The following is an 18,706-nucleotide window of genomic DNA, read 5'->3' as shown; positions in this document are numbered from 1 at the left end:
CAATAAAGAAATAATAAATATAAGAAAATTTAGAATTTTTTTTTAATTTTTTTTCAAAAATGTTTTTTTTTTTTCAAGAAAATTTGGAATTTTTTTTTATTTTTTTTTCAAAGAAAATTTTTTTCAAGAAATTTAAATTTTTTAAAATAAAAAAAAATACTCCTTGGGTTTTCATAAAACTTTTGTAACTCTTATAAAAACTCATATATTAAAAAATGTTTGTGTAAAAAAGCTATAATTAATATGGGAAACGGTATTGGGAAAAAGGACGGAACGGCTATAAAAATATATATGGACCGAAATATGACACTCTCAGGCATCATTCTACAAAAACTGAACACTGTTAAATGCTGTTCCCTAAAAGTTCTAGTCCACTAAATTTGAATTTTCACTAAAATTTAGTACCTGAGGAAGAGTAAAAAGGCTCAATTCGTGTAAACGCAACGGTAATTTATTAAAACGGTTCTTATAGGCAAAAACCTACCTGACAAAAAATGCAATGAACACAATATCTGTGTTTTCGAGAAATAGCCATTTCTTTCTCCTGAAATTTCCAAAAATGACGTATTTTCCAAAATTGGGAAAAAATTTAGAAGCACGCCACGCCTACACCTTCCAATATTTTGACCTATTTTTTTGTTTTCTTAGTTTTAATATGTTTACTATCGAATCCCATATAGAAATTAACAATCGGTGACAACAAAAAGTGGAGGTTTTGGTCAGGAAAATCAATGTCTGAACATCAACTTTTCAACGGTGGCAAAATAGTTGTAGGCTACAAGTGGTTGGGGCTCAGCGATAAAGAGTAGGTCCATATTATAATTTGGGCTCACAGTCAAATCTCCTTTATTGTGTACGAGACATGTAAGGCTCACGTTCCCATCACCAGATACGCATTCCCCTGCCAGGTCCTACTAACTAGCTAGCTTATAAGGGTGTGGCCTCTAGTCTTTAACGGATCCTATCGTAAACTATCGGCTCCTGCGGCCTTATTATTTTTCATTAATTATATCCTCAGCCTTTAGACTAGAAAGGGTATATACACTTTGATACGACCAAAAATCTGCCTCATAGAAATAACGGTTTTAGGCCCCAAGTATGTTTGAACGAAATTCGTTTCAGACAATTTGGAGTCGATTTAGCCATGTCCGTCCGTACGTCAGTCTGGCTGGTGCGCACGATAACTCTCGAACGGATTTTATATTGGGTTTGGTTTGGTTTTGTATTGTTTTTTTTTTTTGTTTTTTTTTTTGTTTTTTTTTTTTTTTTTGTTTGTGGTCAGTGACTGAGGGTATATCTCCGTTGACACAGCTGACTGATTCTTTCTTATTTTTTTCGTAAAAATGGTGCACCGGATTTACCGATTTGATCCATACTTTGCATTTTGTAATATTTCTTCCAGACATAGATCAGGTTCGAATATGAACCACAATTTCTTCGGGTGCCTCCAACATTAACATTTATTTATTTATTTATTATTTTTTTTTTTTTTCAAAAAAGTGCATCTTAATATCTTTGTCTTTTTTGCACCAACATGTCCTAGCGACCGTAAGGGTTAAAAAACGCTTGTCAAAACCCACCATGGGTAGTGGCTGGTGTTGTGGTAATATTTTTACGAATCTTAGATAAAATTCAAAGATGGACATCGGTCCACTCCTTCGTGTATCGCTCCCTCTGAAGTTCAAACAATTTCGCGCAGTGTAGTTAATGCCTTTTTATACACTCAGCCTCACCGAAATAACAGTTTTAGACTTCAAGTATGTTTCGGCGAAATCCGTTTCAGACAATTTTGAGTCGGTTTAGTTCTGTCAGTCCATCTGTCTGGCTGAAGCGCACGATAACTCTCGAACGGATCAACTGATTGGATCTAAAATGTCGCCTTCCTAATATTTTGTCCAAACTTGGTTTAAGTTCGAAGATGGGCCATATTGATCCACTCCACGATAAATTTCGAATGTAGAACACGATTTTGTCCAAACTTTTCACATCGTAATAATAATAATATTTCCCCAAGATATACATATGTATGTATAACAGGTTCGAATATGGACTATATCGATCCGCATCCTCGGGTACCTCCTACATATAATTTCAAAATTTTAGCACAAGTGCAGTTTAGGAAACCTCTCGGATATTCATGTTCGTTTAAGATGGAAGATGGACCATATCTGTTTATCCTACGCTACCAACCCCAGGGATGTTCAAAATTTTTCTCCAATGGTGAAAAATCTCGAAGGTAGAATTCGATTTGGTCCAAACTTTGCACATTGTATTGTTTCTTCCAGACTTACATATATTAGGTTCGAATTTTGACTATAACGGTCCACTCCCAAAGGTACCTCTCATACAAAATTTTAAAGCATCTCATACATTTTTGCAGCACCTTGTGTTTGAAGCCCCTTTTACAACGATATCAGGTTTGACCGAAAATTGAAATTCACACAGGGCTGAGGGTATATATCCGACTGATTTTTATACCCTCAGCATTTATGCTAACGAGGGTATATACACTTTCATACGGGCAAATGTGTCTCATCGAAATAATGGTTATAGACCCCAAGTATGTTTGGACGAAATGTGTTTCCGACAATTTGGAGTCGATCTAGCAATGTCCGTCCCTCTGTCTGTCTGGATGGCTGGTGCGCACGATAACTCTCGAACGGTGGAGCCGATTTGGTCCAAAATTTGGCTTTCGTAATATTTTGTCCAAACTTAGTTTAAGTTCGAAGATGGGTTATATCGGTCCACTCCTTCGGTACCTTCCCCACAAAAGTTCAAAAATGTTCGGAAAATTTGTGCGCACAATAACTCTTGAAGGAAGAAACCGATTTGATCCATACTTGGCACATCGCGCAACTTTTACCAGACTTAAATGAGGTTCCAATATGGACTCAATCGGTCCACTCCTTCGGATACCTCCCTCACAAAATTTCGGAAAAGTTCAGTTTAGGACCTGCTCTCGAATCGCTTTGATTTTTGTTGTAACAACTTGTATTCACTGCCCCCCATACGACGATATAAGTTTCATCAGGGGCAAGTCCATACTTCCTGAGAAAATAGCCTTAAAGGTACAAAAAACCCTATGACACCGTTTGTAGTGGTTTGAGCGCAAGCTAACTCTCGAGAGGATCTGGCGATTCGGTCCAAAATGTGGTCTTCGTAATATTTTGTGCAAACTTAGTTTAAGTTCGAAGATAAGCCATATGGCCCACTCCTTCAGGTACCTCCCCACAAAAGTTCAAAAATGTTCGGAAAAATTGTGCGCACGATAACTCTTGATGGGATTGACCGATTTGGTCCATACTTTACACATCCTAATATATCTACCAGATATAGATCAGGCTCGAATATGGACTATATTTGTCCACTCCTTTGGGTACCTCTCACACAAAATTTTTGGTAAATTCACTTTAAGACCTGCTCTCGAATCACTTTGATTTTTGTTCAAATAACTTGAATTCGATGCCTCATAGTTTTTTCAGGGGCAAGTCCATACATCTTGAGAAAACAGAACGAAAGTTGTAAAAAAACCCCTATGTCACCATATGTAGTGGCTGGAGAGCTCGTACCGAATACTGCGTTCGTCCACAGTTTGGATATTTTTGAATATTTCTTCGAATATAAGATGAAATTCGAAGGTGATGCTTATAGGTCCACTCCTTCCGGTACCTCCCCCACAAAAGTTCGAAAATATTCGCTAAAATGGTATATAGCAACCGATTTGGTCCAAACTTTGGATCTTTAAATATTGTCGAAACTTAGTTTATGTTCAAATTTGAGCCCTTAATCACAAAAATGTTCAACATTTTTGTGTGGTTAAGGGTCTGTTCGAGGACCCTTTGGATTTTTGAGCTTTAATCCTATCCATACTTTGTCGGTTTATACGCCCAAAATTTTGAAAACCCCCTAAATCCTTAAGTTTTTTTTTGGGGAAAAAATATTTCAATCCACAGAGGCTGAGGGTATATCTCTGTAGACAAAGCCGACTGATACTTTCTTACTTGTTTTCTTCTTATTGCATCAAAAGGCCGTCCAGGAAAATACGTTATGGGGAATACAAATGGATCGAACCCTCTGGTAAAAATCATGACCGATTCATACAAGGAGATACTGTGTACAGACACTCTGAGTGAACTGTATTTGTGGATGCAAACTGTTAGCTGGGTTGTGATGTGTTTTGAAATAACAAAGAGGCCTACGCCTTGTTCGTTATTCCGTCCTCGTGGCAACTACAACATCATTCGACGTCTTGTTTTCCGTACGGATTTGTACAATAGCGGCGTTTGCTGGGTTGAGTTGATAATCCCTGATCGAGTTGATCTCGGGTCGAATCGAACAAGTGTTGCTCCAAACAATCGTCAGAAGATGCTGTTGAAGAGTGGAAAAAGTTCTTCGATAATTGTTTTGAATGCATGTAAACTTGTTGGAGAATACATTTGAAGAAGAATACAACCATGTTTGATGATAAATATTCGTGTTTTCGTTATTAGTCTAGAAATATATATAGTAGCCCTCGTATATTCTGCAGAAATGTGAAAACGAGATAACAAAAAATTTTAAATTTTTTTCATGTTATTGGAACTGCAAATATATCTGAATCCTTTAAATTTCATTTTTGATCTTGTGTATTTTGAAAAGCGTTGAGCTGAGTGAACATTAGCAGATTTAAAAATGAATAAAAATATTTACTATTTCACTTACCTTCTACGGAATTTACAGAATCGTTTAATACTTTAAAGAATTATATTTACAGAAAAAATATTAAGAAAGAAACTACTTTCAAGCAGGTGAAAGACGAAGTAGAAGAAAGGTGAGTGATTTTATGTGAAGGAGTGAAAGAAAGCGAAATTTAGAAAATTATCTATTAATTTACGCATTGCTCATTTCAGATTTACTTAGTAAAATTGTAAGTGTGTTGAGTTTGGTGATAACAATAAAAATACTATTTTTAAGTGATTTAAAAAAACAAAATGGATCATTATCATCATCATTATCATAAAAACAGTACCAGTAGTAGGAGTATAATCTTTAAATCTGCCATATCCAAGAATTTGTTTATTCGATTATTGTTTGAGAATAAATGTGTATGTGTGAGGGGTTTTAACGATTTTAATTTTTATTATTTTTTTTATTTAGAGCACACATTAAACACAAACACGCACGCACGCACACAAACATTTATTTAAAAAGAACAAATTTAGAGAATAAAAGAAATTCATTGATGTTAAAACATGTAGGAATCTATCTATCAATCTATGTATGTATGTATGTAAGTATGTTTGTAGGTATGCTTTGTAACTTATTTAAATTTTTTAAAAGAGAAAAATTAAGAAACACAATTCATTTTTCAAACAATTCAACTTAAAACAGTAAGGTAGGGAGCAAACATTTGGTAAAATTATAGAAAAATAGGTTTGTAAGTAATTTTTGTTTTCAAAATTCCATTTGCAATAACAACTATGACACTCTGTTTTATGTTCGTTGTCCTTTGGAACACAAAAAAGAAGAAACATGACAACATATTGAATAGAAAATAATCATATGAATGAATCATTCATTAAAAAAAAAAATTGTATTTTGATTTTGTTGGAAAATTCCACGGTGCTACAGATTTAATAAGTTTAGATAGAATGAACTGAAATAAGTCCCAATTTACATTAGGCAAGTTTACTTGCGGCAATTGTCAGTTTGATGGAGAGAGAGGTGAGGCTCTCTCACCTACAAACTGACAATTGCCGCAAGTAAACTCGCCTAATGTAAATTGGGACTAAACAACAGATTTTTATATTTTTTTTCATAATAAATAAGGTTATGGTGAAATGTTGAAAAACAAGTAAAAAAAGTATCAGTCGGCTTTGCCAACAGAGATATACCCTCAGCCTGTGTGGATTGAAATACGTTTTTTTTCCATAAAAAAAACTTGTGTGTTCAGGGGGGTTTACAAAATTTTGGGCGTATTAACCGACAAAAGTATGGATAGGATTAAAGCTGAAAAATTTGCGGCGATATCGATAGATAGGGCTTTTTATCACACTAGACTACGAAAAACATAATATCGCTGTAAATAGGGCCACTAGGAAAACCTTCGGTAAAAATGTCCCAAGGATCTTCGAACAGACTCTTAACCACACAAAAATGTTGAACATTTGTGTGGGTGATACCACAAGGATTGGACAGATAGGGCCCAAATTTGAACATAAACTAAGTTTCGACAATATTTAGAGATCCAAAGTTTGGACCAAATCGGTTGCTACGTCTATGAGAAATCGCGCGTACCATTTTAGCGAATATTTTCGAACTTTTGTGGGGGAGTTATCGGAAGGAGTGGTCCTATAAGCACGACCTTCGAAGCACTTCAGCCACTACATATGGTGCCATAGGGGTTTTTTACAACTTTCGGGCTGTTTTCTCAAGGAGTATGGACTTACCCCTGAAAAAACTTTTACTGTCGTCGATAAGGCAGCGAATGCAAGTTGCTTCAACAAAAAACAAAGTGATTCGAGAGCAGGTCTTAAAGTGAATTTATCCAAAATTTTGTGTGGGTACCCGAAGTAGTGGACAAATATAGTCCATATTCGAACCTGATCTGGTAGATATATTAGGATGTGTAAAGTATGGACCAAATCCGTAACTCCCATCAAGAGTTATCGTGCGCACAATTTTTCCGAACATTTTTGAGATTTTGTGGGGCAGGTACCTGAAGGAGTAGACCGATATGGCTTATCTTCGAACTTAAACAAAGTTTGCATAAAATATTACGAAGGCCACATTTTGGACCGAATCGGCAGATCCGTTCGAGAGTTATCTTGCGCTCCAACCTCTTCACACGGTGGATTTTCTCAGGAAGTATGGACTTGCCCCCTGATGAAGAATATAGCATCGTATGGAGGGCAGTGAATACAAGCAGCTACAATAAAAATCAGAGCGATTCGAGAGCAGGTACTAAACTGAACTTTTCCGAAATTTTGTGTGGGAGGTACCCGAAGGAGTGGACCGGTTGGGCCCATATTGGAACCTCATCTAAGTCTGGTAGAAATTTCACGATGTGCAAAATATGGACCAAATCGGTTACTTCCTTTAAGAGTTATCGTGCGCACAAATTTTCCGAACATTTCTGAACTTTTGTGGGGGAGGTACCGGAAGGAGTGGACCGATATAACCCATCTTCGAACTTAAACTAAAATATTACGAAAGCCAAATTTTGGACGGAATTGGTTGATCCGTTCGAGAGTTATCGTGCGCTCCAGCCAGCCAGAGAGACAGACGGACGGACATGGCTAAATCAACTCCAAATTGTCTGAAAAACATTTCGTCCAAACATACTTGGGGTCTAAAACCATTATTTCGATGAGCCACATTTTTCCCGTAGGAAAGTGTATATACCCTCGTTAGTATAAATGCTAAGGGTATAAATATACCCAACGAGTGACGCATAGGGTAGGTAGGGTTTGGTCCGTTTTAACATGGAAAAATTCAGAATATATCTTGGTCGCTCATTAGTCACAAAAAACGAATACCTCTCCTTGAGTCCCTAGGAGAACGACATCCAAGACCTGCCATAAAAACAAAAATCTGAGTTAAGGTGTCTTAGGGGTCGATTATGCATTGCCACTAAACTTGAGTTGCGTTGTCAATTGTCAGCACAACTGAGATGAAATGTTGTATTATTGATGTAAACCCAACTGGGTTGTCTATAAACGTGTTACCGATCAGTGTTTTTTTTCAAACTTGTGAACTCTATATTAATGCAAAAGATACAATTCGCAAAAAACTATTTTAAAATGATAAGTTCAGTGGAATTATTTTTTGATGATGAAGAAAATGTACAGGAAATTACATCTATTAGAAGAGGGACAAGTCGAATTTATTGGAATTGCCGTCTGCACTGTAGGTTGAAGCTCATGTTGGAAAGATCTGTAGAAACAGTATATTATTTTAGGTTTAAGGCGTATTTTCGATTGCCAAAGGATGCCGTAGTTTACATTGTGGAAACTTTAAAGGATGACTTCAAAGTAAGTTACAGATCAACAGCAATACCCCCACCACTTTTAAAAGTGTGCGCTGCGTTGAGATTTTTTGCGGAGGGAAGTTTCTAAGTGTCCCATGGTAAAGATTACAACAATTGCATGGCTCAATCTACATTGTCGAACGTATTGAAGGAAGCTGTCCACTTGAAAGAGGACAAATTGGATCGTTCCGAAGTTGAAGGAGGAGGTAAAAAAACAAAACAAAAATCATTTTTATAAAAAACGAAATTCCCTGGTGTAGTCGGCTGTATAGATGGAACCCATGTGCACATTGAATTTGCACTCAATTTATCAAGTAATATTTCAAACTGTTGTTTTGTTGTTATTTTTTCCATATTTTGATACACAAAATTAATTAATCATGCAAATAATCAACAATTGTTAAGAAAATGTTTTTTCCTCTCAATTTTACTTCTTGTTACTTCAAAAATATTCACGTCAACTGAAAATAACTGGTTGCTGAAAAATAGCCGGTTCGTCAACTGAGATTCGCAACTTCAGTTGAAGGTTGCCATACATAAAGTAATTTTGACAACTCGAAACTTCACTCAACGATAATTGCTATCGATAATCGGCCACTAAATCTTTGTATGCAGATAAAGGACCATCCTCTAGCACTATGTAAAAATTGTTTTATGAATTCAATCGTGGCGACACTATTCCTTGGGCATTTCTTCCATCAACTTACATTTGAAACTGCATGAACACCTGGGGCTTTTAAGAAAACATACGTATTTCATTTCCACTTTTTATAGAGCAGAAATTGGTTTTTCTCGTTAGATCCAGCCAAGGCATATTTATAGAAGGTAGAAGTGACAATCAGCGATATTCTTACTTTTTGTAAATTTAATTTTCAAAATGTAATAGTGTCTACTCAAGAAATTTTAAACATCGAAATTTGTTACCGTAAAGTACTGTTTCTCTTCCTAAACGTGTAATAAAAATGACCTGCGACAGTTTTGAATGCTTTATATTTACATTGTCATTCAAATTTGTTCTATTTTGGAGGATTTTCAAAATGTATTTATGTTTTTCCTGAGAAAATTGTTGGAACGACCCTATTATTCAATATTTTCTTTGACAATTAATTTTCAATAACAACCATGTTGTTTTTGTAAATTTGTTAGTTGTTGTAATTCATGCATATACCTTCTATAAATTTACCTTGGATCCAGCACAATTTGACAATCGTTCAAAAAAGGCTCTTGTCGATTTGTGCAAAGAAATTGTGAATAAATACTATCGTGGTGCTTCAAACGATGTTTATATGATCGTCACAGTCGACCATGTGGGTCTTCGAAGGCGAGGAAAATCCAACAAAAGTTGTTTATGGAAGAAGCATTTCGAAGCACATGGTTGCCTCTTTCTTCGGAAAAACTGACCATGTGACGACTATACGGCTTGAGCAACGTAGGACTGTTAATTCTGAGTGACACACTACAATTTGTTTGCTGAAGTCTCCTAAGAAATTCGAAAACCGAACAAAAGAAGACATGAAATGCGAGCTCTCACACATGGATTCAAATCAGCACCTGTTTGACCGGACAAAACGTGGAATGGAAAAAGTGCTTTAACATTTGGTTTGAGCGCAGGAAAAAGTGTATAAAACATAATGAACGCAAACAAACGAAACGATTTACGTACCATTCACACAAAGTCGCAAACTTTTAATTTTTATACCCTCAGCCTTTAGGCTAAAGGGGGTATTTACACTTTGATACGACCAAAAATGTGCCTCATCGAAATAATGGTTTTAGACCCCAAGTATGTTTGTACGATATTCGTTTCAGACAATTTTGAGTAGATCTACCAATGTCCGTCCGTCTGTCCGTCTGTCTGGCTGGCTGGTGCGCACGATAACTCTCGAACGGATCAATCGATTCCGTTCAAATTTTGGGTATCGAAATATTTTGTCCAGATTTGATTTAAGTTCGAAGATGGGCCATATAGGTCCACTCCTTCAGGTACCTCCCCCACAAAAGTTCCAAAATGTTCGGAAAATTTGTGGGCACGATAACTCTTGAAGGAAGTAACCGATTTGGTCCATACTTTGCACATCGTGAAATTTCTACCAGACTTAGATAAGGTTTCAATATGGACTTAATCGGCCCACTGCTTCGGGTACCTCCCACACAAAATTTCGGATAAGTTCAGTTTAGGACTTGCTCTCGAATCGCTTTGATTTTTGTTGCAACAACTTGTATTCACTTCCCCCCATACGATGGTACAAGTTTCATCAGGTGCAAGTACATACTTCCTGAGAAAATGACCGGAAAGGTGCAAAAAGCACCTATGACACCTTGTGTAGTGGTTGGAGCGCAAGATAACCCTCCAACGAATCTGTCTATTCGGTCCAAAATTTGGCCTTTGTAATATTTTATCAAAACATAGTTTAAATTCGAAGAATGCCCATTGGTCCACTCCTTTAGGTACCTCCCCACAAAACTTCAAAAATGTTCATAAAAATTTTGCGCACGATAACTCTTGAAGGGAGTGAACGATGAAATCCATACTTTGCACATCCTAATATATCTACCAGGTATAGATCAGGTTTGAATATGGACTATATTTGTCTACTCCTTCTGGTACCTCTCACACAAAATTTCGGAAAAGTTCACTTTAAGACCTGCTCTCGAATCACTTTGATTTTTGTTGAAGCGATTTGCATTCGCTACCTCCATTACGACGGTAAAAGTTTTTTCAGGGGCAAGTCCATATTTCTTGTGAAAACAGTCCGAAAGGTGTAAAAAACCCCTGTGTCACCATATGTGGCGGTCGGAGAGCACGATAACTCTCGAACTGTTTAACCGATTTGGTCCAACATTTGGTCTTCGTCATATTATATCCAAACTTAGTTTCTTGGGCCATACCGGTCCACAACTTTCGGTAATTCTCCCCAATATTTAAAAAAATGGCACTAAAATGCTAGGACGATATCACTTGAATGGGGCAACCTATTTGGTTCAAACTTTTGATCTCCTAATATTTTAGTTTAACGTTTAAAATGGCCCATATCGGTCCTCCCTAAGGGTACATGCCCTACAAAAGTTCAACATTTGTGTCTTAGTGCAGTTAATTCCTATCTATCTGTCGGCAAAGCCGACTGACACTTTTTTACTTGTTTCTGAATCGTTTCGTTCTCAAAACAAACCAAAACCACAAACTTTTCAACTGAAGAAGAACAAAACTGTACGATTGCCGAAATTCATTCACGAACGAAACAAAATGAATCGTTTTCAAACATTTGCTGTGCGAAATGATACATGACACATTAAAACACACATACATTTCTTTGCTTAACAACCCTGTAAGCTTACGTCACATACTTGGTATACACTGCGGTGGATGTTTCAATAAAGACCAAACGTTTGAAAACGTTTACAGTGTGTATTGTACTGTTTCGTTTTCTGTGAGTTGTTGAGAAGTTGAGAACTTTTCATTTTCCGTTTTGTTCGCTCTCACGAATGTAAACAAAACGAAACTAAACAGCGAGTTCGGTCAACTTGAGTTATGTTTCGATTGTTCTTATGGAAAATACGAAACGTTTGCAAGCGTATCATAAAGTTTTTTTTCCTCACGCTGATAAATCATGCTGGAGACTACTTAACACGAAAACTGAAATTTTCCATAATTTTTTACAAGAAATCTGCCGAATTTTTGATTTTGTTTTCATCTAATAGTAATAACTAGACCTTGAGCTACTTTCGATTTTTTTTTTGTTTTGTTGAAAAATATTGCACAGTGTTCTGACAAATGACGGCCTACGAAACACTGTTTTTACTAAAGCAGTTTGCGATGCCCACTGTAGCTCGAAAACGAATAAACCAATCAGCATATGTTTTTGTGGGATCATTAAGAACCTACTAATCTCATACTTAAGCAAAAGGGAATTAAAAATATCCATTTAAAAAAATTGTGATTTGTCAAAATCAATATTTCGATTTCAACTAAAAAATTGATCGTTTTTGCCGCCCGTAACAAATACCCTTGAGTTGTCAATCATCAGCATGGATTACGTAAGCAGCAGAATACAACAACAGAATTGTAATTTTGAGGATGTTCACCAACATTTCAGCATAACCTAACATTTTCGATATGCACTTAATTTCTTGCAGTAGACGTATTTTCTGTAGCACCATGTTTTTTTGTATAAATAAAGTAAAGTAATATTGTGTGGTTGGTATTTTATAAAAACAAAACTCATAGAAAATATTAAAACTCAAAACTTAATCCTTTTACAAATCCATTGAAAAAATATATAGAAATTATTTGTATTAAAATAATAATAGTTTATAATATGAAAAAAATTATATAAAAAATAACCTGTCAATAAAATTATATTCCTAACACAGAAATAAAATAATTTTTCAGTTCTTAGAAATTCCTTTTCAATTGAAACATAAAGAAGAATTCTCATTTGTTCGAAACTCACCTCGCGTTGTGACCCAATAAGATGATATTTCTGTAAATATAATGAAATTTCGAAATACGATTGTTTTTATAAAGTAGAAGGAAGAAAAGTGGTAGTAGTACAGTTACAGTGGGTTACATAGTTTTAAAGATTCTTTATACAGAATTTTGTTTCTTTAGTTGTTGTTTTTTTATCATTTAATATTTTTGCATTTTAAGCTTTTTTTAAATTAATTTTTTGTTATAAAACATAAACTTTTGCAAATTTCTTAGTAAAAAAAAAACAAAAAATAACATGCAAATTTATTAATTTAAGAAAAAATTAAAAATAATTTTCAATTATTATATTTTGTTCAGAAAAAGCGGATTAATTGCTTTACTATCTTATCTTTCGAAAATGTCTCATTTGAACTGTATTTCGGAGTATTTCAATTGTATTACGGGAAATGTATTTGTTCTATAAATAATGAGAAATTGTTTGAAATTCTTTTCTGATTCAAATATTTCTAGAAGTAATTCCAATTTATTTCAAATGGAGTATATCAAGCAATAGTCCTGACCGGTTTTAACATGACAGAGCTCTCTTGGCCCTTCTGTCATCTCATTCGGCCCTGACCTTCTCGTGGTGTCACCTGGAGAGCTACCTTTAACACACGGAAAATGTTGTGAGGTAACATGTGCTCCGCGTTCACCCATAAGAACGTTAAAATCTTGGGTTTGGGCGTCGTGTTGGTAACCCTCCCTTAGAAAAAGCAGCCTACTATGAAAAAATGAAAGAAAAGAAAAACAAACGTCTTTAAAGTTGACGAGCCCTGCGAATCTGCACCTGGAATATTCGCACTCTTTATAGAGAAGGTGCAGTTTACGCATTGACAGATGTACTTGGAAAGTACAAGGCCGACATTACTGCCATACAGGAAATACGATAGATTGGGAAAGGCGTCACAACAACACCTAAAGGTGACGCACTTTATTATAGCTACCATGACACAAAGAATGAGTTTGGTTGCGGATTTGTAGTTGGTCGGAGGTTAAAACATCTGGCCTCCAGCTTCACCCCAGTGAATGAAAGACTCGCTGCAATTCGATTAAAAGCAAAATTCTTCAACATCAGCTTTATTTGCGCTCATGCTCCCACTGAAGACAAGGACGAACAGACCAAAGATATATTTTATGAGCGCTTAAAAGAAACATATGACCGTTGTCCTACCCATGACATTAAAATTATTCTTTGGATTAAGGCATTTCGACATTCATAAGGGCCTGGCTGTCATTAGATCAAAAATCAAAAAATCAAATTGATCACGTTGAAATAAATGGAAGAAATCCATCGATCGTTCCGAGAAGCAAACATAAGACCGATTAAACGTAGTAAATAAAGTACGAACAGACACAACACGGAAGATGGACATCGGTAAGCTGCAATCACAACAGACAGTCACAGTATATTACACTTTACTAGCCCAACTGTTTAATGACAGGATCCCTGGTTCCGCAGCGCAGTGCAAAGATCCGTAAAATCCATACTTGGATAACCAAGGCCCACCCAAAGGAACACATAAGACCAGAAAAAAAAATGCAGGAACAAGTAAAAAAGTTTCAGTCGGCTTTGCCGACAGAGGTATACCCTCAGCCTGTGTGAATTGAAACAAATATTACCTCAAAACGTATTTATTTAGGGGGTCTTCAGAATTTTGGGAGTATGAACTTGCCGACAAAGATATAGATTACGTTAAAATCTCAATCCATAGTCATAGTCCATTTTGGAAGTGTGTCTTTTTTTGGAGTCATTCCTCTCTCATATCGCTGTAAACAGTGCTATTAGGAGTGCCTTCGGTAAAAATCACTGTGTGTCATTTTTTGAGTCATGGTTTATTAACCATATTTTGACACCGCAGCGTGATAGAAGACCAAAAAATAGAAGACCCGTGTCTCGCCGTTTTTTCCCTATCTCATCAACTTTCGCGGTTGATGGCCTCCAAAGGTTTGAGTCTTTGATGTAAAAAGGGGTCATTTTTCAAGACTATATCTTCCAAACCGTTAGGAATTTTGAATTTATCTCATCTGCAAGGTCAAAATCGCAAGGTCAAATTTCTTTTAAAAATTTTTCTCAGGTTTTAGTCTGCAGCTATCAAACCGATCAAATTTGAAGGAAACAGCCAACTACAAAAATGTACCTCAGATCCAAATAAACATCTTTCTAGAACATACGATCTCGGTATAGATGGTTCTTAAAGGTCAAAATAACAAAGCAAATGGGATTTTAATCCTGTTTTCTCTGGTTCTGGTCCACAGATACTAAACCGTTCAATATTCAAGAAAACAACCAACTGCAATAATGTAGCAAAGACATCAATGAATAACTTTCTGTAATATGCCTGGACTTGCCCCTGAAAAAAACTTGTATCGTCGTAATTATGGCAGCGAATAGAAGGATAGCGATTTGAGAGCAAGTTCTAAACTGAACTTTTCCGAAATTTTGTGTGCGCACAAATTTTCCGAACATTTTCAAATTTTTGTGGCGGAGGTCCCAGAAGGTGTGTACCGATATGACTCATCTTCGAACTTAAACTAAATTTAAACAAAATATTACGAACGCCAAATCTTGGACCGAATCGGTTTATCCGTTCGAGAGTTATCGTGCGCACCAGCCAGCCAGACAGACAGACGGACGTACATTTCTAAATCGACTCCGAATTGTCTGAAACGGATTTCGTCCAAACGTACTAAATTTCGGCAATTTCAGTAAAACCGTTTGTCGATCTATACCGACAAATTTCTGGCGTAAAGTTTTTAGACTCAAAGAAGACTAAATATCAATATTTCCGATATTTCAATACAGTAAATCAAGAGGTACGCTTCTATGGAGGATATTGGAAGACGGTGGGATATTGGGTTCACATCTTTCACATTTACGAAAATTGGGAGATACCGTTCTATGGGGGCTTTATCGAAACGTTGACCTATACCGACGAAATTCAGGCGGAAAGGGTTTACTTCCAACGTAGACTAAGAGCCTGTTTATGTATGTCGATAAGAAAAACTACCAAATTTGAGTGTGTTTTTCAAATTTGTTTTTTGTTTTGAAGCAAAAGAAAAGGAAATAATATTTCCAAAACTAAAGTTTGGGTGTGTTTCATGCGCACACATTTTCCTTTCGAAATACATAAACAGGGGGTTAATATCAAGTCTCAGCCATTTTGGTGGGTTGTTGTGGCCACAACCTTCAAAATACCGGAAATCGGGAGTTACCGTTATATGGGGGCTAAATGAAGGCGTGGACCTATACCGACAAATTTGATATGGAAAGTTTTATACCTCAAATGAGAACTAAATACCAAATTTCAGCAAATTCGGAGGAATATTGAGCCAACAACTTTTAAAATACCGGTAATCGGAAGGTACCGTTCCTTGGGGGCTATATGAAGGCGTGGACCCATACCAACAAAATTCTAGGGGAAATTTTATACCCCCTAACGAAGACTAATCAAACTGATGACTTTGGTACAGGTACATCGTCATGTAGAGACGAGCAAGGAAATGTGATTACACATGCAGATAGTGTCTCGACATTATGGAAAGAACATTTTTAAAATTGTTAGTATCCAATACATCCGAAGTTGACGAAGATACCAAAGAACCGACGCCGATGGTATTGAGTGTATACCGCCAAGATGAGGTGAAGACAACAATGAACCGCCTAAAGAATACTAAGGCATGAGGAGACGATGGCTTACCAGCCGGGCCGTTAAAAACCCGGAGGCGACACGCTGTTGAGGTATGCATCACCTAGTTAGCACCAACAGGCAGAAAAACGCGTACCCCAAAAATTGGAACCTAAGCATCCGTCTACAAGAAAAGAGATAAGACTTTGTGTTCTAAGTATAGAGGCATAGTCTATGATCAAGGAAATATTTGGGTCGTGCCAATGTGGCTTTTGGCCTGGCAAATCCACAATTGACAAAATATTTACCTTGCGGTAAATCCGGGAAAAGACCCAAGAAATGCAGATCGGCGCTTATTTTTTTTTTGTCTATTATAAAGAAGCATTCGACAGCCCCATGATTTTAAAGGTATTCCAAGCCATGTCTGAATTTGTTATCCCCGCAAAGTTCGGCTTTTTAAGACGACGTTAACTTTTCACCGGTCCTCAGTTAAAATAGGAAAGTATCTCTCCGAACAGTTTAGTACCAAAAGAGGTTTCCGAGAAGGAGACAGTATTTCATGCTACCTATTCAACATTCTGCTTGAAAATTTAATACGAGATGCAAATGCTAAAAGTATTTGCACAATATATACCAATAGCTACATACATGATACGCTTACGACATTTACGTCATGGTTCATACATATATCAGTAAAAGAAGAAACTGATACCATTACGAAGGTCGAAAGAGAATCTGCTTATGTGGGTTTGGCAGTAAAGGGTGACAAAACAAAGTCTATGGCATCGACGCGAAATGCGTCCACAAAACTCGGACCAACAGTGGAAGTTGGTACGTACAATTTAGGGTATTTACAGACTACTTCTACCTCGGCACCACCATTAACAAAACATACAAAATCAGTTGTTACTTTAGAAGGATATTATTGGCCGCTGCTTTGGCTTAAGCTGTTTAAAAACAAAACCACATCTCGCCAAACAAATATAATACTCTACAAATAAGGCAATTGATTCAAAATACGAAAAATTTCCAATGACTGTCATGCAAAGTTTCATTTTATTGCTTAAAAATGACTGGTTTGCCATTTTGTCCCGGTTCATTTATAACGAATTTTCTCTATTACGTAGTAATTCGTCGATCCCGTACTGCTACGTAATAGAAAAGTTCGACTGTACATTTGTTCCCATACACATCCCCAAAAAGACATGGGAGACTTCTCTCATATCAATGAGTGCTCAATAATATGGGGCTTACTTTTTATAGTCGAGTCCAAACGGAAAGTATTATGCCTTTGCATGGCCTGGGAAAGCGCAAGGTGGACGTGCTCACTATTGCACCACGGTTGCACCCGTTTTGCAACGTTTACAACTTCTGTCCACAGACAAACTGGTCTTGTGCGATTAAAACTATTTTCAGGCTCGATTGGGTCTTTCTGCATAGTAAATTTAAACTCTTTTTCCCTCCGAAGTATTATTACATCATCCACATAACAAACGTATTCGACTTACTTCTTGGGATAAGACGAACTCCTCTCATACGAGGATAACGTGTAACACGAAAAACCAGATATCGGAATAGGAACTCATTATACCCTCCACCCTACCACCCGATTTTCGGCATTTTGAAGGTTTTGGCTTAATTATCACATTAGAAATGGCAGAAATTTTGTACTTAGTCTTCGTGTGGGACATAAAAATTTCCCCAGAAGTTTGTCGGTATAGGTCCACGTCTTTATATAGCCCCCATATAAAGACCTGGAGGGTCTTCGGTATTCTGCAGGTTGTGGCCTCAATATTCCTCCGAAATGGCTGAAAGTTGGTATTTAGTCTTCTTTTGAGGTATTAAATATTCCATATGAAATTTGTCGGTAAAGGTCCACGCCTTCTTATAGCCCCCGTTTTCCATTATTTTGAAGGTTTTGGCGTCAATATTCCACCGAAATGGCTGAAAGTTAGTAAAGGGTGTTTTTTTAAGGCCGATAGAACTTGAAATTGTAAAAAATAACACAAAAAATTAAATTGTAAGCAAAATTTTTTTTTTTATTCGAAAGATCAATATTCCTCCGAAATGGCTGAAAGTTGGTATTTAGCCTTCATTTGGGGTATTAAACATTCCCTATGAAATTTGTCAGTATAGGTCGAGGTCTTCATGTAGCCCGTATAGAACGGTATCTCCCGATGTTCGGTTTTTTTAATGTTATGACCTCAATATTGCTCCGAAATGCCTGAAATTTGGTATTTAGTCTTCGTGAGAGGTACAATGTATAGGTCCACGCCTTCATATCTCTCCTATAGAACTGTACCTCCCGATTTTCGGTATTTTAAAGGTTGTGACTTCAATATTCAACCGAGATGACTGACATTTGGTATTTTGTCTTCGTTGAGGGGACAAAACTTTCCACCTGAACTGTGTGCGTACAGGTATAGCCCCCATAGAACGGTTCCTCCCGATTTTCTGTATTTTTAAGGTTGTGTCCACAATAACCCAGCGAAATTACTCAAATTTGGTATTTAGTCAACGTTGGTGGTAAAAACCTTTCCGACAGAAATTCGTCGGTATACGTCCACGTTTCGATACAGGCCTCATAGAACGGTACTTCCCGAA

General features: G+C 36.6%; 1 protein-coding gene across 2 annotated transcripts in view; it reads right to left on the bottom strand.

Moving 5' to 3' along the window:
- The window catches only part of LOC141389210 (solute carrier family 35 member F3), a 156,249-nt gene that overhangs the window by 20,399 nt on the left and 117,144 nt on the right, over nt 1-18,706 (bottom strand). For both annotated transcript variants that reach the window (XM_073960376.1, XM_073960377.1), the window contains one exon: nt 12,460-12,489. In XM_073960376.1, the coding sequence (XP_073816477.1) occupies nt 12,460-12,489 (30 nt within the window). The remainder of the gene's footprint in view (nt 1-12,459; nt 12,490-18,706) is intronic.

The sequence above is a fragment of the Musca autumnalis genome, unplaced genomic scaffold (assembly GCF_047663935.1).
Source record: "Musca autumnalis isolate F117 unplaced genomic scaffold, ASM4766393v1 scaffold_1, whole genome shotgun sequence".
In the NCBI taxonomy this organism is placed as follows: domain Eukaryota; kingdom Metazoa; phylum Arthropoda; class Insecta; order Diptera; family Muscidae; genus Musca; species Musca autumnalis.
This window is presented reverse-complemented; position numbering and strand designations above follow the sequence as displayed.